This window comes from Otolemur garnettii, unplaced genomic scaffold (genome assembly GCF_000181295.1).
Source record: "Otolemur garnettii isolate 467f Iridium unplaced genomic scaffold, OtoGar3 scaffold00011, whole genome shotgun sequence".
NCBI lineage: Eukaryota > Metazoa > Chordata > Mammalia > Primates > Galagidae > Otolemur > Otolemur garnettii.
The window spans coordinates 2,482,594-2,505,890 of record NW_003852406.1 but is presented as its reverse complement, the minus strand read 5'-3'; the positions used below and the strand labels follow the sequence as shown (position 1 = coordinate 2,505,890).

At 36.1% G+C, this 23,297-nt stretch overlaps 1 protein-coding gene across 1 annotated transcript in view; it reads left to right on the top strand.

Moving 5' to 3' along the window:
• The window catches only part of FAM227B (family with sequence similarity 227 member B), a 184,744-nt gene that overhangs the window by 30,088 nt on the left and 131,359 nt on the right, over window positions 1–23,297 (top strand). Inside the window, exons 8-9 of the mRNA XM_023509997.1 lie at window positions 3,972–4,098; window positions 17,688–17,825. Of these exons, the coding sequence (XP_023365765.1) occupies window positions 3,972–4,098; window positions 17,688–17,825 (265 nt within the window). The remainder of the gene's footprint in view (window positions 1–3,971; window positions 4,099–17,687; window positions 17,826–23,297) is intronic.

Genomic DNA, 23,297 nt, shown 5'->3' with positions numbered 1-23,297 from the left:
GAGCTTCTGTATTTGCAGTTGGTTTATATAGGGAATTTTGTACATGCGCACAATATAGCAATGACCTCATTGATCCATTTAAACATCATATGACTACCTTGTGATTCACTTCTGATAATCCAGTCAACATACACCTTTTGACATAACCCTTTCAACATAACCCAATTTAACATAATTTAATGGAGAACATATTGTTAGCCCTTACTTCTTTGTTCTTATCTGATGATGCCTGAGGCTATGGAGGAAGAGGTAGATTGAATACATGCCTTTGCTAGCTTTGCCATTTGGAGGCTGTTACTTCAGATCTTTAAACAAGGCATAAAGAAACTTCTTGGGATACAGAAATTTGTGTGCAAACCTCTACTCCCATGTAGGCCTTACGTGAGGGGGTTTTGCTGGAACCTTTTATAAGGAATTTTCAGGCTGGACTTCTCAAAAGCCTTTCACAAGCCCAAGTTTCATCTGTGTCATTAGATACCTCTATGCATTGGGTAAATTCCTCTTCTCTTGAGGTCTCCAAGCACATTTCCATTCCCAGACCTGTCAGCAAGCGATCTTCGTTACTTACCACAGATCAGTTAAAGGTTACGGATGGGTATCTGGCCAGTTCTCCAAAGGGCTTTTTTATTGGCCTTATAAAGTCAACCTTAATTTCTTAATGCAGTAAATTCTATTCCAGCCAAAGCCTTGATCATGTTAGGCTCACAACCAACCTGGCCACATGGGATTCTGCCTCAGTTTCTCACAAGTGTGCCTGCACAAAGTCTTTTCACTGCTCTCTCTCAAACGGCTTTTTTGGCCAGAGGCATATAGGTGTTTCCCCTATAAGTATCTTGGAGTTTGTTAGTGTTTTCATGGGTAAGGCAGACCTAAAATAAAAAGTTAATTCCTTCCCAATGAAAATATAAACAAATCTAAATTCACAAATTTGCCAAATATTTATGTTTAATCTTGACCAATCTTATAAATGCATATGTAAAATAGGATAAAGGAAAACTATTATAGTAACAGACTGAATATAAGGAGACTTGGCTTTCTATCTGTAATCTTCTACTAATTATCTGAGTAGTTTTAGCAAGTTACTTGACCTCTCAGGTCTCTAGCTGGATTGGCTACCAAATGAAGAGGTTGGTTAGAGCCACAATTCTATTGGCTTATGGGACAGTGTTGTTCTAAAAGATAGAGTAGGATTTTCTATGCTAATATTTAAATTATTTTTTCTTACTTGCAGGATAAAGTTAGTGATGAGGAATTTTGCAATTAAATTGTTTAGAGATGACAAAAACAGCTGTTTCTGCTATACATATTCTTTCAGCTAGTCTATCCTTTTATAATTTTTATATTAATATGTATTTACTGACTATGCCTAGCCTACCTACATGGTTTGATGAAATCAAACATGCTTTAATACAGAACTCTTAAGAAAAGAATGAGGCTTTTAATGTAGACAAAGAAGGAAATGGTGGTACCATTATATATCTCCCTGTCTCCAGTTTCCAGTCCTACTTTTATGATCCAAATGATCTCCCCTGGCATGGATGTGTCTTTCAATAGATACTATACTTACAACTTCTCCCAAATAATGACTCAACTTATTCTGGGTTCCTACTTCTAGGAGCCTTTTCCAAGAAGAAATTAGAAGTTGTTAAATCAAAATTCAAAGCCTCATTTGAGAAAGGGAGCATTTGTTCCCTTTCCCTGCTTCTGTGTTTGAGAGGCAGACCATAGATCTATGTCCTCCAGAGCTATTTAGTAAGCCTCATCTCTCCTTGAACAATTTTTATTACTTTTACCTCACTCAAATAAGTGTGGGTTTGTTACTGCTTACTCATATGATTTAATCTTAACTAAGGTAGAAAAATCATTAATATTTAGGAAAGAAAAAAATTTTTCTTCATTATCCACCATTCATTACAAATTATTCTGAACCTAAACAGAACAGAACCTAAATGTCTTTCACTTCCCTTTTTTCCAGTGTCACACAATGATATTGCTTCAGAAATCTTCCAAACAGTTAATACTTTATTTTCTTTTCCCTTTATTTTCTGAAGGTAGGATAATCACAGAAAATGTTTAGAAATTCCCATTAGTCACTTTGTTCAACATTTGAACTTTAATCATTGGTATAATTTCACAGATAGACTATGTGATCATTTGGGGTAGAAAAAGTATTTATGGCTCATTCTATAGAATTAAATATATCAATATATTATACAGTACTCCCTTTCTCCCCTCATTTATCAAAAAAACACAGAGATCTTAAAATACTACCATAATTTACCAAAAAAAAAAATTGAGCAGTACTGGATTAGGTGACTGTATTGGTTTCATATAGCTACTATAACAAATTATTACAGATTTTTGACTTAAAAGACTAGAACTTTGACATAATTTTAAGAGGGACTTTACCTAACAAATGCAATCAGTGAAAGCTGGAAAAAAAAAAAAAGAATAGAATTTCATTCTCTTGGTTATGGAGGCTGGAAGTCTAAATTACGTTTTACAGAGTTAAAATTAAGGTGTCATCAGGACTAGTGTGGTTAGTGGGTCCCAGTTGAGAATCTACTCCTTGTGTCGCCTTGTCTTCTAGTGGCTGCCAGTATCCTTAGCTTGTGGTCCTATCACTCCAATCTCTGCTTCTGCTGTCACATTGTATTCTCTTCTTCTATAGTCAAGTCCTTCAGCCTCCCTCTCTAAGACACTTATGATTACATTTAGAGACCACAGATAATCCAAAATTATCTCCCTATCTCAAAATCCTTAACTTAATCTCATCTACAAAGCCCTTTTGCCATATAAGGTAACATTTACAGGTTCTAGAGGTTAGAACATGTCAATCTTTTGAATATACCATAGTGAATTCTAAAAGAGCTTCTAACTCTAAAATTTTATACAAATAAAGGCTTAAGTTGTGTTTGTAAATACTTATCTGAGTGCAGAGTACCAAAATAGTTATATAAATTTGTCTTTTTAAAATATAAATTTATTTTTAATATAAAAAATGGGGCCAGGCTAGGTGTCTTTCACACCTGTAATCCTTATAGTCTGGGAGGCCGAGACAAGAGGTTTGCTTGAGGTTAGGTGTTTGAGACCAGCCTGAGCAAGAGCAAGACCTTGTCTCTAGTAAAAATAGAAAAATTGACCAGGCATTGTGGTGGGCACCTGTAGTCCCAGCTACTTGGGAGTCTGAGGCAAGAGGATCACTTCAGCCCAAGAGTTTGAGGTGCTGTAAGCGATGATGGTGCCATGGCACTCAACCCAGGGCAACAGTGAGACGCTATCTCAAACAAACAAAAAGGTGTATGTGTGTGTGTATGACATATTTTATGTTTAGTCACCAATATCATGTATATGTGGTATTTTTTTTATGTTTAGTCAGTCTGTGAGAGCAATTGAGTAGTTTAGGGATTTGAAAGCTAACAGAATACTGTTAGCTTTCATATTGAATATGCCATGAATAGTGCCACATACTCATTGATGTCTGATTATAAGCTCACCCAGACAAGCTTCAATTATTTAAAAATATCCTTTGTATTATTATAACCCATATACATCACTTTTTAAAAAAAGAGAGTAGCAATAGAAAGATTAAATGAAATAATTGGATAATCACAGAACCTTAATTGTTAACTCCATCCTTTATCTGATTGAAATTTTTTCCCAGAATGCTATTAGATTGACTTAGTTTTCAAATCTTCATTTTTCATGTCTCTCAATTAAGGATATAAAGAAGTAACAAAACGGTCAAAAGCAAGTTTTAAGAAAAAAATGTGGGGCTGTGCCTCTGGCTCAAGAAGTAGGGCACCAGTGCCATATAACAGGGGTGGAGGGTTCAAGCCCAGCCCCAGCCAAAATTTCAGGGAAAAAAAGTGAAATATATATATCTCACAATCTAAGTAACAATTTCTTTGGGATTTAACAAATATTAGAGTAAAGTATAAAATTGCCTTAATATTACTCTTTTTTGGTAGATGTATCCTGATTGTTTGACACAAGCTGTCTATGCAACATTCCTGGAGGCATTTCCAGAATCTTGTAACCTCTTTAATGATGAATTTAAAGAAGAACTAGGGAATAACATTTTTCTTTGGTTGTCAGGTATGAATAAATTAATTAAGTACTGATTATTATTTTAGTTCCTAAAGTTTTTAGATTGCAGTATTTTGTTTACTATAATAAAAAAATTGGTAGCTCTTTGTCTTATAAAACATACCATATCAATTCCTATGTCTTAAAATAATAATGATTATTTTCTTCTGAAAAATTTTTATACCACAATTAGTTATTAGCTCTAGAAGCCAAATAATATTATAAGTAATTGAATCAATATAGAAAAATGAATTACCATCAAAATATAGTCATACATTATATGTTATATTTGGAAGATAAATATTTTAAGTTGCTTTTGGAATGCTACTTACATTTTTATAGCAAACAGTATTGGATGAGATAAATTCTAAAAGTAATGAAATTCCTCTTGGAACATACAGTTGGTTATTAAAGAAAATCTTTTCTTGTTTTTTATTGTTGGGAGAAAATCTGTTTTTTAAATTATTGTGTGTATGTATAAGGGAGAGGTAGGAATTTAAAAAAGTAAAAAAATAAGAAAGACTAAAGTGAATTAAAACTCTATCTTTTTTTTAGAATATAAAAGTATGAGTTTATTTATATTAGAGAAAGGGAAGAGAATGAGAAGGAAAGAGATGAGAAAGACAAGGGAATGAGAGAAGGCAAACTCTGTTCTAGAACATTTAGCTGGAGATGTAAGTCCTTAGGTTTAAAACTAAGGTATAAAAATATACTTTCACTTTCTTAGAATTGCCCCTTAACATTTTTTTCTAAGACTATAATGAACTACCAGAAGATATTAACTATTTTCATGTAGTCCTCCTTATAAATACTTGTCTAAATGTTAACTGAGTTTTAATGCCTTATGTCAGTTTTACTAACCAAGTCATTTCTATAAAAAAATGTTTCACTGGGGAAGCCAAGATGAAAGACTAGAATCAGCTTGCACAATATCACTTACAGAGAGGATTTAAAATGGTGAATGACCTTTGGATCAATTCTCTGACTGAGAGCACTAGGAATCCACAGAGAGGAAGCAGGAGTAAAGTGAAGAAGATAGAAATGGGATAAGCTGCTTTGCAGAACCAGAGGTAACACCCACACATGGGAAATAAGAGGAAAAAATCCAGATTCTATGCTTCCCCCTGAGGATACAGCATCTAGTGCAGTGGGAGGACCCCTCCTCTGCAGCAGATCTCTGAACTGATACAGAGACCTAACTGGAGGCTCTGCAGTTGCATTGCATGGGAGAGAAGGGATGGCTGGCTTCTTAGCCTTAGGCACTGTGGCATGTGCCATTGTAATATCCCAAATCTGGAATGCAACTTTTTCCCAGTGGTCAGATTTGTGACTAAAGCATTCCTCTTTTTCCTGCCAGGTAGAAATTGAGTGGGGAAACCCAGCACGCACATGCAACCTGTGGAGACAGGTGAAAGGCACTCCTTCTACCACTGCTAGGGACCCTAGGCAGAGCAAGGGCCTGGCACACACTGCTATGGCCTGTGTATCCCACTCAACCGCACTTCCTGTGAGATCCAGTTAGAGCATGCACCTATAGCCCTGATGCCTACTGCCGAATGCCAGGGAATTGGACTACTGCTGCTTGAAAAGCCCCGAGTGGGATAAAAGCCAGTACAGCTATGACTGGGCAGTCTACATGTAACAAAACCACACCATCCTACACAGCAACCCTGGGCACTGTGCCCCATTCGCCTGCTCCATCCCATGTAGGCACCGTGTCCCTTGGGTTCACTCTGTTTAGAGGTCTTGCTTCATCTTGCACATTAGCTGTGGTCTGCTGGCTCACTCCACACAGAGGGCCATTCTGCCCTACACCCCATGGGCCTGCAAGGCCACTACCTCCTAAACCCCTCCTATAACCTGCACCACACCCTGAACAGATCTTGCCCAGCCCATGTGTCTGGCACCTCAGCTTTCCAGGCCTGCATACATGTGCCCATGCCCAGTGGACCTTCTCTGTCTTGTACACTTGTCCCATCCAACTAGCCACCTTCATTTCATGTGTGTACCTGGCACCAGGAGTGGGAGATAGTCCCTCCATAGTGGGACTACCAATGACACCCAGAGAGGAACAGAGGAAATGTAACAGAGCAGCAGCATGGTTACACTTCCAGAGTAAGACCCAAGCATGACATCCAGGGACCCATCCCTGGAGGGCAGCAGAAGCCTCAGCAGAGAACAGATGTATCCTATTGGCTATATGTTATGCAGTGAGAGAAGTGGCCCTAGATAAGAGGACACCAGCATAAAAACTCCCACAATGTGAAAAAACAGGCTGTCTCAACACCCTGAAAGGATTAAAATAGCTCTCTAGTAATGAAACTCTCTAGAAAAGGAAATTGTTGAAATGACAGATATAGAATACAGGTAAGATGAACAAAATTGAGGACATGGTAGAAAACCCTCTCAAAGAACCCCCCCCCAAAATAATAATAATTTAGGACATGAATAAAAAATTCACAGATAGATTAGAAAACATATAGATTAGAAAAGAGGTAGAAAACATTAGAAAAGAGAAAAACAGAATTTTAAAGAAATAAAAATGTTATTTATGGAATTTCAAATAGATCAGAAAGCTTTAACAACAGATTGAACCAAGCAGAAGGAAGGATTTCAGAGCTTAAAGACAGGGTTTTGAAGTAACCCAATCAGAAAAAGAGAAAAGTAGGCCAAAAATAGTCCTAGAGGGGCTCCAGCATCCAATTTAGAACCTATAGTAACACTGTGAAGCATAAAATAAAATAAAAATAAAAAACAAAATAAACTCACAGAAAGGATTACTGGGGAGAGTGCCATACATGAAACATCTGGAGACAACTAGGAACAAAGGAGAAGATTGGGGGCTATCGGAATCTGCCATGTGGCAAGTAACTGTTTTCTTAAGTGACCTTGTCTACAAAAGAGAAGCAGCCCAGCAGCCTTTTCAAAAGCCCTGAGACAGCCGCTGACTCTGCAGCTTTCACTTCAAATGTCCCCTTAGTGTTCATTTACCTGGATCTCAGCAGCCTGCTACACAGAAGACACTAGTGGCTTTTGTCACCAAGATAACCAGTAGCTATTGCTGTTGTGTTTCAACTCCACTGTTGTTGTTTCAACTCCACTTAAAAGCCAAGACATGCCCTTTCTGCAAAACTCCTGCATATCCCACATTTCTGAGCCACAGCCACTCTATGCTTATCTACACTCTAGACCCTGGCTCTTTACAGCAACATCCATTCCCACATCCTATACACTAAAGATATTGCTACAGAAAGCTAGCCTGCTACTAAACCCTGGACCTACTTTTAGTTTATATATGCCTATGTTCTAAACTCCAGCTCCATAGCTATTCCACAAGTGCCAGCACTATGGACACCTGAGCCAATGCTTCAACAGGCACATTCACACCCTGAACTCCAGTACAATAGTAAATCTGCATGTTTCATGCTCTGGACCCCAAATCCTAAAGTAAATGCCTACACCTGGGACACTGTAGCCAATACAACAATGGGAGCAGCCCTGCCTCAGACCCCAGAAGTATTGTATTTCTGCATGCATCTATATTCCCAGCCTCCTCAGTGTTCCAAAACACTTGTACCTCACACATCATTACTAATGCCCAAGCAGGAGGAGCTGTATCCCAGGCACTGAAGGTACTGCTGCTCCAGATCCTGGAGCCGTGGTTCCTTCACATGTACTATGCACCAGAAGCTAGCACTATGGCCACACCATAGGTACTGCATAACTGATACTGCTGCCAACACCACCACAATCATGCCCACAGGCTGAACCTGGAACCAACACTTCCACTATGAGAGAAAATGAGATTAGGGAAATTCAGCAGCCTTTGCCACTGAAGACCTTAGCAACTCTCATAACTGCTGCAGACAGCAATAGCCTTGGCCACTGAAGACCCTGGAATCATCACTGATGCTGACCTCAGGTGACAGAGTATCAGGGAAACTAAGCTGTTGTACACCCTCCAAAACCAGAATCACCAGATCCCACCTAGATGCTGTCCTCAAATCTATCCATAGTTGAAGTTCTTTCTCCAACTCTAAAACTGGTTGTAGAGTTTCGAAGAGATGACTGCTCCATCAATTGTGCAGAAATCAATGCAAGGCAAAAATAAACACATAAAAAACAACCAAGAAAACATGATTCTACCAGTGAAATACAATTTTCTAGTAACTGACCTAAAAGAAATGGAGATCTATGAATTGTCTCTCAAGAATTCAAAATAATTGTTTTAAGGAAACTACATGAACTAAAAATACAACTAAAAATATTAGAAAAAACAATACTTGAACAAATTGAAAAGTTTAATAAAGAAATAGGAATAATAATTATTATTATTATCCATAGCTCTATAGGTAAGAAACACAGTGAATAAAATGAAAAATACAATAAATAACACCAATAGCAGTTTTGATCAAGCAGAAGAAACAATGTATGAACACTAAGACAGGTCATTTGAAAATATCCAGCCTGAAGCCTAAAAGGAAAAAAAGAATAAAACATAATAAAGAAAATCTATAGGACTTATGAGAAACCATGAAGAGAGTTAAATTTCACATTATAGCCATTTCAGAAGAAGAAAGAGAAAGGGGCAGAAAGATTATTAAAAGAAATAATAAGTAAAAACCTAGTGAGATATGGTCATCTAGTAATGTGAAACTTAAAGATCTCTAAACAGGCTCACCCAAGAAGACTTAACCAAAACACAGTAAAATCAAACTGTAAAAAAATCAAAGCTTATACAGCATGGAATAATGAACAAAGGAGGGAGGATGAGGAGATGAGGAATAAAAATATTACCTATTTGGTACATTGTACATTATTTGGGTGATGGGTACACTAAAAACCCCTATACAATACATCGTTATAATAAACTATGCTTGTATTCCCTAATTATATTGAAATTTTAAACATCATAAAGGGAAGTACATTAGTAAGATGGCCAACTATAAGTTCCTATTACTCATTCTCTCCAAAAAAAATGAGTAAATAATTACACTTCAACCAAAATAAACATAGGATAGCACCAGAGAAAATCAAAGGGGAAGCAGAAATCCTATAGAGCACAGAGATCTAGGATGGCCACATAGAGAAGGGAAGGAAATACTCTGCCTCTGCCACCTCATCCCCCAGTCAAGATCAGCTCAGAACCAGGAGGGACTTCTCCCTGCAGGGGGAAAGGTAAGCAAGCAGCCCCCATTATCACTCCAGACATGTATAGTCTTCCCTATTGGAGACTCATTAAGTCCTCGTAGGTTCTGAGCACAGCTAAGGGAAATTGCCTGAGTCCATATGGCCATGCTATCCCTAGAGAAGGAGCTAGTGTTGAGCCCTATTTCTCCCCATGGCCCAAAATGCTACTGCCCTCCACTATCTTGACCATGGAGCCAGTGCTTGAGTGTTTCCTGTTCCAGAAACAAGTAGCCATTGCACCCCCCATCACTAAGACTTTGCCACCATTACTCCATTTCTGCCCAGAAGTATGTTATCCCCTAGCAGACCTGCTGCTATGCCCTCTCCCTTTGCCCTCTCCCTCACAAAGAGCCATTTCATAACTCCCATACCAGTTGCTGCTGCACACAGCCCCTTGTGGCCTGAGCTGATGCATTCTGCCCACTGGGGACCTGAAGCCTTGGCCCACTGAAACATTGTACCTCCTGGCACCTACACTGACATGATGCCCTATCTCCTGGTGACCCAGAGCTTCAGTTTAACAGAACAGTCATATTTCCTCAGTACCAAAGTTGTGGCAGTGCCTCACCTCCCAGGGACCCTGAGCCTGGGCCCAGTAGAGAAGCTGTGCCTTCTGGACCCCAGCTGGTATATCACCCCATGTTCCAAAGATCAGAGGCTTGGCTGAGCTGTGCCATCCTTCCCCCCTGGCAGGATAGCCATAGCTCTTTATCTCCCTGAAACGGAATTAGCTACTCCAGAGTCTGAGCTGCTAAGAGGCCTTACCTCCCTGAAGAATGGAGTCATCATTACTCTGCTGTCTGCTCTCTGTGGCCCAAGACACAGCTGTGACTCACCACTCCTGTGTTCTTGATGCTTATGCCCTTGCCTCACAGAGCCTGGGCTACTACTATGGCCCACCATTCCAGGATTAGAGTTATCATGGTACCTTGTCCCATGGGACCCAAGTTGTCACTTTGCTTGTTGGCTGTGGAACCTGAGTTACAATTGTACCCAGCTCAATAGGGCCCAAGCTTCCACAGTGCTTATTCTTCTCCAGAGCCATGCCAATACTATGCCCTGGTTCCTAGAATCAGAGTCACAGCTACATACCTACCCCCTATGTCTTCAGAGCCATGGACCTCAGCTTGGTGGCAATTCCAACTGCTCATACTTTGGAGAGTCATCTTGTGCCTAAGGTATGAAGTGCCACAATAGTTTTTCAAGGCCCTGAACCCAGGACACTGACTCCACATCCATGCCAACCACCTATGCTCTGTCTGCTCAGTAACTCTGTGACTGCTTATAGGCCATGCCAGACTGAACACTGGGAGATATTTCCTTTGCTATGACTCCCTACTCTGGAGAAGACAAGAATGTGAGGACCTCTTATGCTTCTGTCATCAAGGATCTAAATAACCTCTGCTGCCACCACAATTTCCATAAATTCCTCTGGGGCACCTACAGTCGTCACTGCTGTTAATAACAACTAAAAAAGGTGATCAGAGACTGTGCCAGCATGCTCACACAGTATGATAGCCATGCACCCTTCCCATCCAAAAACCTTAGTCTCTTCTACCTCCTATAGGCAAAAATCTACCCCAATGAAAGGCCACTCTGTAAAGTGTGAAAGATGGAACTACTCCATCAGATGCACAGACATTAACACAGGGACACACTCCCTATAAAAAAAGCAAGGAAACTTGACACCCCCAAAGAAACACAATAATTCTCCATTAAATGACCCCAAAGAAATAGAAATGTATGAATTGCATAGAAAATAATTCAAAATAATTCTCTTGAGGAAACTAAATGAGATATAAGAGACTGTAGACAAATAATTCAATGAAATTTTTTTGTAAAAAATTTAACTTGATTTTTAATTGATATGTAATAAGTATACATATTTATGGGGTACATAATTTAGATGTTTAGATCAGGTTAATTAGCATATGCATCATCTCAGACATATATTATTTGGGTGTTTTGGAATATTCTATGGCCTCTTTCTGTTTCATCCTACAGTGGTATAGAACACCAGAACTTATTTCTCCTATCTAGCTGTAATTTTATATTCTTTAAAAAAATCTGTCCTTATATTCCCCTTTCTCCTATCTTTCCCAGCTTCTAGTATCTTCTGTTCTACTTTCTCTGTTTATGAGATCAACGTTTTATAGCTTTCACATGAGTGAGAACAGATGGTATTTGTCTTTCTGTGCGTAGCTTATTTTACTAACATAATGTGCTCCAGTTTTCTCCATGTTGCCTTGAATGACAGAATTTTATTCTCTTTTCTATGGCTAAATAGTATTTTATTGTGCATATATGCCACTTTTCTTTATCCATTCATCTGTTTTTGGACACTTAGGTTAGTACTGGTCCAGAAGAAAATAATTTTATATAACTATAAAATATGTGTTAATTGACTGTTTATGTTATTGATAAGATATCCAGTGAAGAGTAGGATATTAGTAGTGAAGTTTGTAGAGAGTCAACTTATATACAAATTTTCAACTATGTTGGCAGTTGATGCCCCAAACCCCCACATTTTTTAAGGGTTAACTGTGTAGTCAAAGTGCTAAAAAACAAAACTGCCAACTAAGAATACTTTACTTGTCAAATCCTACATGATCAAGGAGGATTTATTGATGGGATACAAAGGTAGATAAAAAAACACATTCAAAACTGAAAGAGAAATAAAGTTTTACCATGAAAACAAAACCCGAGGGAGTTCATCACCACTAGACTTCCTTAAAGAAATGCTTAAGGGAATCTTCAAGGTGAAATGAAAGGATGCTAATTAGTAACATAAAATGTGAAAATATAAAACTCACTGGTAAAAAGTATATAATCAAATGTTGAAGCGCAAATTTTTTAATGGCAGTGTTTGAAACACTTATAACTCAAGTATACAGGTTAAAAGATGAAAATATTAATGATAACTATATAATAATACAATATAAAAATATAAATTGTGGCAAAAACATAAACTGGGAGTAGTAAAAGTCTGTAACTGTTGTATGCAAAGTTAAGTTTTTATGATGTAAAAATAAATGATTAGAATATGTCTTGTGTATGTCTGATGTTAACCACAAAGAAAAAATCTTGTACTAGAACCACAAAAGATAGAGGTAAAGGAATTAAAGCATATGGCCACAGAAAACCATCAAGCACAAAAAAGGCAGGAAGAAAGGAATAAATTAACAAATAATCTGCAAAACAAGCAGAAAACAAAATGACAGGAGTAAATTCTTACCTATCAATAATTATGTTGAATGTAAATGGGTTAAATTCTCTAATCAAAAGACAGAGAGTAGCTGAATGGATCAAAAAGAGCACCTAGACATATGCTGCCTACAAAAAAAAAAAAAAAAAAAACTTTATTTCAGCTTTAAGGGCACACATAGACTGAAAGAGAATTGAGAGAAAAAGTTAATCCTAGCAATGGTAACCAAAAGAGAACAGGGTTGGCATACTTTATATCAGATAAAATAGACTTTAAGTAAAAAACTTTGAAAAGAGGCAAAAGGGTCAATATGCATAAATTATTATGTATTCTTGATCAATTCATCAAGCATACATAATTACATATATATATATATATATATATATATATTCCACATTGGAACACCTAACTATACAGTATAAAGCAAATATTAACAGAACTGAAGTGAGAAATCAGTAGTAATGTAGTAATAATTCAAGACTTCAATACTGTATTTTCAAAATGTAGTAATATTGGAACACCTAACTATATAGTATAAAGCAAATATTAACAGAACTGAAGTGAGAAATCAGTAGTAATGTAGTAATAATAACAAGACTTTAATACTATATTTTCAAAAAGGTATAGATCATTTAGAGGAAATATTAATAGGAAAACAGAGGAGTTCAGCAATATTCTAACAAAATGGGTCTAACAGACATATAGGATGATTTTCAAGCTGAGTTTTCTGTTCTATTCCTTTGGTCTATGTGTCTATTTTTGTTCCTTGTGGTATAGTTTAAAGTCTGGTAAAGTGATGCCTCCAGATTTGTGTCTTTTGCTTAAAGTTACTTTTGCTACTCAGGCTCTTTTCTGGTTCCAGGTGAAGTGTAGAATTGTTTTTTCTAGACTTGCAAAAAATGACATGGTAGGTATTTTGATAGGGATTGCAAGTGAATATGTAAGTCACTGTAGGTGATATAGACATTTTAACAATGTTGAATATGATATTTTTATCCATGAACATGATACTTTCTAAAAAAATTTTTTACATCATCTGCAATCTCCTTCCTCAGTTATTTGTAGATCTGTTTGCAAAAGTTTTTTACCTACTTGGTTAAATATACACCTAAGTATTTCATTTTCTTTGTAGCTATTGTGAAAGGTATAATGCAGAAGATTAATGAAACAAAAAGTTTAGATCCAAAAAACATTTTTTAGAAATACTAAAGGAATTTAATATTTGTAAAAATATTAGGATTTAAAACAATTTAAATTTAAGGTATACATATATGTAAATTATAAATTTTCCAATTATTAATTTAATATTTCTAAAAATATTAGGATTTAAAATAATTTAAATTTAAGATACGATACACATATTTAAGAAGGTTAAAGGTAGATGCCTATTCTCTTCTGGCTTGAAAAGTCTGCTGTCATCCATCCATGGATCTGCCTCTGTAGGTCAATTGGTGCTTATTCCTGGCTGCTTGCAGAATTTTCTTTTTCATCTTGACTTTGGACAGGCACTTACAATGTGTCTTGGAGATGTTCTGTTTGTGTTGAGATGACCCAGGGTTCGATATCCCTCTAAAAGGAGTGTGTCAGAATCATTAATGATGTTTGGAAATTTTTCATTTATGATATCCTCCAGTAGAGTTTTTATTCCTTTGGGTCATTCTTCTTGACCTTCAGGGATACCAATAATTTTTATGCTTTGTGAAGTCCCGTAATTCTCTAAGCAATTACTCTGTTGTTTCTCTCTTCTTTTCTACCTCTTTAAATGTCTGAGTTAACCCAAGAACTTTATCCTCTAGCTTTGAGATTATTTCTTCTCCATGGTCTAATCTGGTATTGATACTTTCTACTGCATCTTAAAATTCTCTGATTAACTTCAGTTCCTTAAGCTCCAATATATCCTTTCTCAATTTTTCATATCTTTCATTCATTATTTGGATTTTTAAAATTTCCTTTTGATTATTTTCCACTTTCTTTTCAATCCACTTCATTGTTTTTGCCATCCATATTGTAAATTTCCTTTCTGTCGTTTCCATTATTTCTTCATAGGTGGAATCCTCTGCAGTAGCTACCTCATGAACTCCTAGAGGAATTGTTCTGTTCTCATTTTTTATGTTGCCAGAATTTTTCTGTTTGTTCCTCCTTCTGTATCTTTTCTTCTTGTTCACCTACTTTTTTCTTCTCACCAACCTCCTTCACTTCAAATTACCTTGTCTCTATGTTTAGGTATTGAAGTGTCCTTTTGGTATAGGGCCAAAAGGAAGAGAAAAGAGTGAGAAGGGAGAAAAGGAACAAAAAGATAAGGGAAAAAAAGATGGAGTGAAAAGAAAATAATGAGGAAAAGAAGAGAAGGACAGAAAGAGAGAAACAGGAGAGGCTTGGTGCCTGTAGCTCAGTGGTTAGGGTACCAGCCACATACACCTGGGCTGGTGGGTTCAAACTCAGCCTGGGCCTGCTAAATAATGACAACCGCACCAAAAATACAGCCAGCCTTGTGGTAGGTACCTGTAGTCCCAGGTACTCAGAAAGCTGAGGCAAGAGAATTGCTTAAGCCAAAGAGTTTGAGGTTGCTGTGAGCTATGATGATGCCACAGCACTCTACTCAGGGAAATAGAGTGAGACTCTGCCTCAAAAAAAAAAAAAAAGAAAGAAAGAAAGAAAGAAAAAAGGAGAGGACAGGAGAAATTATGGTGTTTGACAGAGTGTTTACAGACCCATACCTGTAATTCCAGGACTCTACAAGGGCCAGGCTGGGTGGGTCCCACAAGATCAGGAGCTCCCTCCCAGCCTGGGAAAAAGCTAGACCACATCTCCAGCAGGTATAGAACAAAATCAGCAGTGTATCTCACTGGGGACGTACCAATACCATCTTTCCACAGGCCAAAACTCAAAGGATACCCTTGACCGGGAGCTCAAGGCCTCCTTGAATGAGGCCAATGCCCATGACATCCCAGTCCAAGCTTCAGAGTAAGGCTCTGTCCCGTAAACAGAATATAGAATGAAATAAAGCAATCATGAGAATTAAAAATAATAATAACAATAAATAATGAAAATTAAAAATAATATTGTAAATGATGTAAAAAAAGAAGTTTTTTTAGTGTTTGAGAAATTTATGTGGGAAAAATGAGAAAAGTAGAAAAATCTGTACCAAAAGAGAGAAAAGGGAGAGAAATAGAAAAGAAAGAAAGAATGAAAGGGGCTGAAAAACTGTAGAAAAAATGGAGCCCTTGCTATTGAAGAAAATAAAAATGAAAAAATAAAACTACAACAAAACAAAACAAAAACCAACAACAAAAAACTAAGGAAAAAATTAAGAAAGAAAAAAGTATATATATATATATATATATAGAGAGAGAGAGAGCGAGCAATAGATTGCCTAGATACCAGTTGATGCTCCAAGAAGAAAGGAAAAAGGGAATATAGCCTGCACACCAGGTGGCACTCTGATATTAGGGGACACAAGACACATAGGCTGCTTTTGCTGTATAAGATGGGGGCCAGAAATCACCATCTAGTTGCCAAGGAGGTTTGGTTTCATCTTCCTGATTTATTTGTCCTCAATCAGGGCTTGCTTGTTTTACTAGCATTCAGTTCCTTCAGGATTGGAATCTATTCTCTCCACATTTCTTAGGAGGTATGCCTCAACCTTCCAATCAGTGACCCCTCGCCACAAAATAGCTTTCCTGGGGGCATGGAAGCCATTCAACTCAGCCCAGGGATGGCTGTCTGAGCTTAGCAGGCAATCCAGAGCTGGTCATGCACTAGGACCCTGTGGACTGTTCCTCTTGGGTGGCCCTCTCTCAGTGGTAGTATCCTGCTAGTAGCTAAGCTGATAGGAGTTCCACCCGACCCAGTGATTCAATCTCATCCCAGACACTGTTTAAGTTCACTTGCTTGCTTCAGCCCTTCCAAGGCAGCTCCAGCAAGCTCCCCAGTACAAAAAAGAAAAAAACTGCAGAATAGCTCTTCACAGTCTCTAGCCCTCCTTTGCTGGAGGGCCAGCCAGCCTCAGTGCACACCTAGGCATTTGCCTTCTGTGCCACTCTTCCAGTGCTCCTAACCTCCTTGTTGGCTCCTGGAGTCTCCTACTGCTTCCCTGTGCCTCCAGAGTTATGTTGCTGGGCAAGATACCCCAGCCAGAGGTGGCTGGAGTCCTTTGTCCCTGGTCTCACCATGAGTGGCTGCTAAGGATATGTCTCTAGTCTGCCATCTTGCTGTATACTCCAAAAAATGTTTGTTGAGTGAACTAGTATGTTATCTTTCTTTATATATCAGGACCAAGTTGGGTTCATCCCCAAAATGGAAGTATTGTCCAAAAAAGACTTTCATAACCATGTCTTTTATTTCTGCATTCTGATACTTTGAGATCTGGGACCTTGCTGACCCTAGAAGGACTGCTCTGCCTGGGGCTAGTCAGTTCCTAGTCTCTAGTAAACAATTTGCCAATTGGCACGCTTTTCAAAACAAACCAGTTCACCCAGAGCCTACAATACAACCACCTGATTTATTGGGCTCTTAAACTCAGCACCACTATTCACTTGCCCTAATCATCCCAGAACTAGGAACCAGATAACTAGGGACAGCCCCTATTCCCTAGAGCCTGCTGAAATTATTCAAATTAGCTAATTATAAGCCTGCTTGCTTTGCCCATTTCTTCTCATGGAAAACACAATAAAGGCCTTTGCCCACAGTTTTTCCTTTTTCTTCTGTCTCCTGACTGACTCCAGTTTTTAATCATGTGACCTCTTGAGAACCATGGGTGATAAACTCTTTACGATGGCAATCCACTGATCTGTTGGCTTTACTATACTTCAAATTTTCTTTCAACACACAGGTGCTCTATCAAGAAGTACCCAAGTGAATCAAACTGAAGGGTTCTGTATATTTCATCAAATAGGCCATTATATCTTAAAAACACTTAGAAAATTATGATTTGATAGCTCAGTCTAGCAAATAATACTTATTGAACACACCACTGTGAAAATATTGGCTATATTTATGAGTATTATTCTAACCTTTATTGCTGAGTGTAGAGTTGTTTAGAGTAGTGAAGTGACTTATTTAATCCTACATAGTTTAAAAGGAATCAAAAAAATCTTTTCTGTTGTAAGGATGAAATATGTAATAGTCATAAAATGCTTTGACAAAATAAAAGGTACTTTCAAAATCCTAATTTCTTTGGCCAAATATACATTTATATAAACAGGTTTAAAACCTCAAAAATGCTTTTGGACCCACTGGAAATTGGACAATCTCTCCACAACAACCATACATGGTAGCAAGAAAACGCCTAGAAAATCAATACAGGAAAAGCTTGCAAGCAGCCAACAACGCATACTAGCTAGTAAGTAATTTTTTGTACACTGCAAAATGGAATAGGTAGCCAAAATCAAGTATATTAGGTTATTTATTAGAGGGAATTTTCTAATGGTTTATTTTTTGATAAAGGTCTTAAAATACTATTTGATTTATAGATTAGTGTCATAGTGGTACATGCTTCCATTTGCCTAAGATACACATTCTTCTATAATTCTGTACTTTTTTTCTTGATTTGTATGAAATTTTTGTCTTCATGTACACTGCAAATATTCTTACTTTTATTTGTATTGATAACTGGTTAATAATGTGTTTTGCCAGTAAATAAAGTTTAAATTTTTTATTTAGTTCTTTTAAATTATGTGTTCGGGCGGTGCCTGTGGCTCAAAAGGGTAGGGCATATGCCAGAGGTGGCAGGTTCAAACCCAGCCCCGCCCCCCCCCCAAAAATTATGTTTTCTTTAGTGTTTCAGTTTTGGGGCACTTTCATCTAGATTTACCTAAGATTGTAAAAATATCTAACTATGTCTTTTTTTCTAGCACTGTTTTATTTCTGTATTTGATTTAATATTTTAATATATTTGGAATTTATTTTGTTATAAGGATGGTGGTTTTATTCCAGTATGATGTTTTTTCCCAATAACTCATTTATTAAATAGTCTACTAATAGACTATTTGAAATACTAATTCACTTAAATTTTTGTACTCTCTTCTGTACCTTTGAGCTACATGCCAGATTCCTACAACAGAACCAAAATCCTCAGTTACTCAACATTAATAACCTTTATAAGGCAAATTTATTTCTGTATTATTTGTGCTGTATTTGAAGTATCAAACATAGGTCTAATGCTCAGTCCTCTTTCCTGACCAATTAAATTAGAATCTAGACTCAGTTCTTGAAGTTTTTAAGCACCTCAGATGATTTCAATTTATAGGCAAAGTTATAAACTATTAGTATACAGAGAAATACTGTTCCAACCTATATCTTTGGGCCAGGGGAAAGGAGGAACTAACCTAGTCAACCTACTCTTCTGAAAGCTATTTTTTAATGTCTAGTTCTAAAATTATTTTTTTAGTTAATTACAGCTCTTCAGATTTGTGCACGTTGACCTAATGAAATTTCTGTTTGAGCTCTGGTTTTCCCCACTGTTATCTCCACAAATATCATTCTATGTGATTTCTACTTTTTAGTAGTTACATGAAAAGTCTTATTTGTTAATGTCACCCTCAGTGTTCTTTCAGAATTTCGTACATATTTGTTATTTGGCGATCTTGTCTTTGGCTTTGAATGGAAAGAGAGGTAGTCTACTACCTTGACCCAATTTTGCATATCTGTTTTTACTTCTCACTCTCACATGTGAATAATTACTTGGCTAAATATAAAATTAAAGGGTTTTTTTTTTTGGAAACATTCTATTTTTGTTAAAAATTTAACTTATAGAAAAGTGATAATAATATAATATAATAATATAATAGCATATAATATATATATAATAGCATAAAGAAGTCTAAAATATCCTTTACCTACCAAATATTTACATTTGCCCTCTTTTATTAGTGTTTTCCTTCTTTTTTATGTAAGCATTAAAGCTATGTATTTTCCTAAGCACTGCCTTAGCTATTCTGTACGATTTTAGATGTTATATTTTATCATTTAATTTAAAATATTTTCTAATTTTCATTATAATTTCTGCTTTGATCTATTGGTTATTCATAGGGGTAATATTTGAATATGAGAGTTTAATATGAGAGTTTTCTAGATCTCTTATAGTCACCAATTTCTGATTTCAGAAATTTTATAGTCTAAGGATGTATTCTATATAATCTTTTTAAACATCTTAAGAATTGTTTTACATAGTCTATCTTGGTGAACATTCTCTGTGTAATTGAGAAGACTATGTCTGAGGTTATTGTCTACGTCTCAATCAGTTCAACATGGTTGGTAGTGTTAGTCAGATCTTCCATATCAGGAGTCAGCAAACTATAGCTTGTGGACTAAGTCTGGCCTATAGCATATTTTTATACATCCTGTGGACTGAGAATGATTTTTATATTTTTAAGGGTTATAAAAAACAAAATACATAAAACAAAACAAATAATGTACTGTAGAGACTACAAGTGGCCTGAAAATCCTAAAATACTATCTAGACCTTTATAGAAAAAGTTTGCTAACCCTGATTCTATGTCTTTTCTGATATTTTGTTTAGTTATTCTATTAATTGCTGAGAAGGAATATTAAAATATCTATAATTGTAAAAGTGTCTATTACTCCCTTTTATTTTATTGATTTTTGCCTTGTGTATACAAGATTAAACAGTATAGTTATGTGTATGCCCTTTTGTCTTTTGTACTGTTGTCATATAGTATATTAGGTCTACATGAATAATAGTGCCACATTGTATAGTGTCATGATTTCTGTTTTAAGTCATTCCTTTTTTAGCTTTATTGAGGTATAATTGATTTATACTGCATGTGTTTAAAGTGTAAAATTTGATGATTTTTGACATAACTATAAAGGTATGAAACTATCACAACTCTAGAAGAGAAAACATATCAATCACTCTCAAAAATTCCTAAGGCTTTTTTTTTTAAATCTACTCTCCTGTTAGTGGACATTCACATTTTTCCAGTATTACAAATAATGCTGCTGTGAACATTTATGTTCAAGTCTTTGTATGGACATAGAATTTTATTTCTCTCTGATAAACACCTAATAGTGGAATGGCTGAGTATGTGGTATATATAACATTTTAAGAAATTGCTTATCCAAAATTTTACATTTCTACCAGTGAATAGGTTATAGTTACTCCACTTCTTCATTAACACTTGGTATGGTCCTTTTATTTTAGCCATTCTTGTGAGTTACGTAAGGGATTTAATTAGGTTTTATTCTAATTTCTTTAATGACTAATCATGATGAGATTCTTATGTGCTTATTTGCCATCTGTATATCTTCTTTGCTGAAGTATCAGTTCAAATCATTTGCCCATTTCTACTTGAGTTGTTCTCTTATTATTGAGTCATAAGAGTTCTTTATATATTTTAGATATAAGTCCTTTATCAGATATATGTTTTGCAAATATTCTCTCCCATTTGTGGCTTGCTAGTTTCATTAACATAAAATGGGGTTATTCCTGTCTTATGAATTAATAAATATTTAACATTTTCTACTTTATTGCCTGTATAGCAAATGTTAGTAGATATAAAAGCCCACATAAACAAAAATTCTTTGATTTTTTTAGTTATTCTCAAGAGTAAAAGTCATTGGCCCTGAAACCAATGACTTTGAGGACTACTATTCTATAGGAAGTCACTGTAAAGGAGTTTGACCCATACCATATCCTGCTATTGCTATATTATTTCTGTATTGCTTATCCCCAGTGTGGACTCCATCACACAATAAAGAATCCCCTAAATATAAGACCCAAATAATTTATTTACTAGGCCAAAGCTATGTTTTTGTCTGGAGATTCTCTTATGGTTTCCCAATTCTAATGTATTCAACCTGCACATAAAAGACTGAAATGTCCCTCAGCAGGTCATGTAACCCCGCTGAGCCCTATTTTTCCAACTGAAAAATGGGCTGATTAAATTATTTCTACATTCCTCTTTTCTGATATTTTGTTACTCCTTGACTTCTATCTATAGGTGCTAAATAATTTTCAAAGTAGTGGTTAATTGTTGAGGTGGGATTAGCTAAAGATAGGGGTTTAGGATTCATTGTTTTAGAGCTCTTCCCTCACTACAGTTCTGTCTGTGTGTGGCTTTATGTATATTAAAACCTTAATCCATGTATTGGAGTAGGGCTGAGGCAGATCAAGAGCAGAGGCAGGGTGTGCATATGCATATATATGGGTTTCAAGGAGTAGAATTATCTGTGCTTATTTATACTGCTATCTTAGAATTGCTTCTTCTAATCCAAAATATACTTAAACATAATTCTTCTTGACATTTGAGATGCTTATTGTCATGTGAAGCTAACTTTTTCCCAGAATTTTAACAAAAAGAATTTTGTTTTTTTAAGTAAAAGAAACAGATAGTGGATAGTTAAAATTTGCCTTCCAAAACAAAATGGTGTACTATCTCTGTTTTGAGGACTGGAATGTAATTAGTTATAGAATTTCAGTCTCTGGAATGACTCAAAATTTATAAGCCAGCTCCCTTTAACCAGTGTATATTGTTGGATTATTCGCAAGACTAAAATTTTAATGTTCATTTGTCTTATTTTGGTATACCACCATTTAAGCTTCTGAAGTAAAATAAAGATAATTTTTGAAAGACTATTTTTTACACCTCTCCCCCAATTTTAAACTCAACTTTTCCTCTTTATCTGAACTTTAAGTTTAAAACATTAACAAAATGCATGATTTTTATAAACTATAGTTTAAGCAATAAGAAAACTCCTTATATTCAATTAGCTTTGAAGTTTTTTTACTACACTTGGTGCAATGGGGAGATAAAAAAGAAATATAATATTCATAGACAAGCACTACTTGATATTTAGCAAATGGCATGTTACAGAAATAAAAAGTAATAGCCAAAAACGTTTGAACTACATACATTATAAAAAGATACTACTTGAATTTTAATGGAACCTCTGTTACTTTGTTACCTCTTCACTGTTAACAATGTTCAAGGAAAATTAAAAAATAACCCTTAAAACTTGAATATATAATAGCACTTTTAGAATTAATTCAGTAAAATCTCCACATTGTAAGAATGGTATTCATTATATAACATTGAAAGGATACCAGGAAATTTGACAGCTAGAGAGTGAAGAGACCCTCAGAAACACTGGCAAGATGGCTAGATATACAAGTCTCCAATGTGGTATCAATTCATAAGTTGTATGTTTGTATTGTTATTGTCTGTATCTTAGGTGGAGAAAGAAAATGTGAACAGAAGTAGAGTGGATAGCATAAGGCATAGAATAGCCCAAAGAATTAGAAATTGGCAGTATTTTTACAGAGCTTTGATTTTCAAATCAAATCCAGATTTGATTATTAATTTGGTTAATTATCATAATAATTTGGATAGTTCATATGTACTAGTTAGTAAGCAAGTACTAAGAGTATAAAGTATTTCTGAGGTTCTATATCAGGTGTCCTCAAACTACGGCCTGCAAGGCCACATGCAGCCTGCCTAGGACATTTATCTGGCCCACTGGGTGTTTTTGCCGCCGCTGCCTGTCTTGCTTAGCAGCTGACTCATCCCGGGACCCAAAGTCTGGCCTTCCAATGGTCTGAGGGACAGTGAACTGGCCCCCTGTTTAAAAAGTTTGAGGACCCCTGTATATTCCTAATGGACTCCATAGGGAATTTTATAAAGACAATAGCCATTTTTACTTTTATCACAGTTAACACATATTTATTATATAGTGACCAGTACAAACATGGTAGATGTCCAAGATGTGCTTGTTTAACTGAAGTAGATGAAGACAAATATTCATAAACATCATATATCTATCTGTGTGTGTGTATGAACACATACATATGTATATG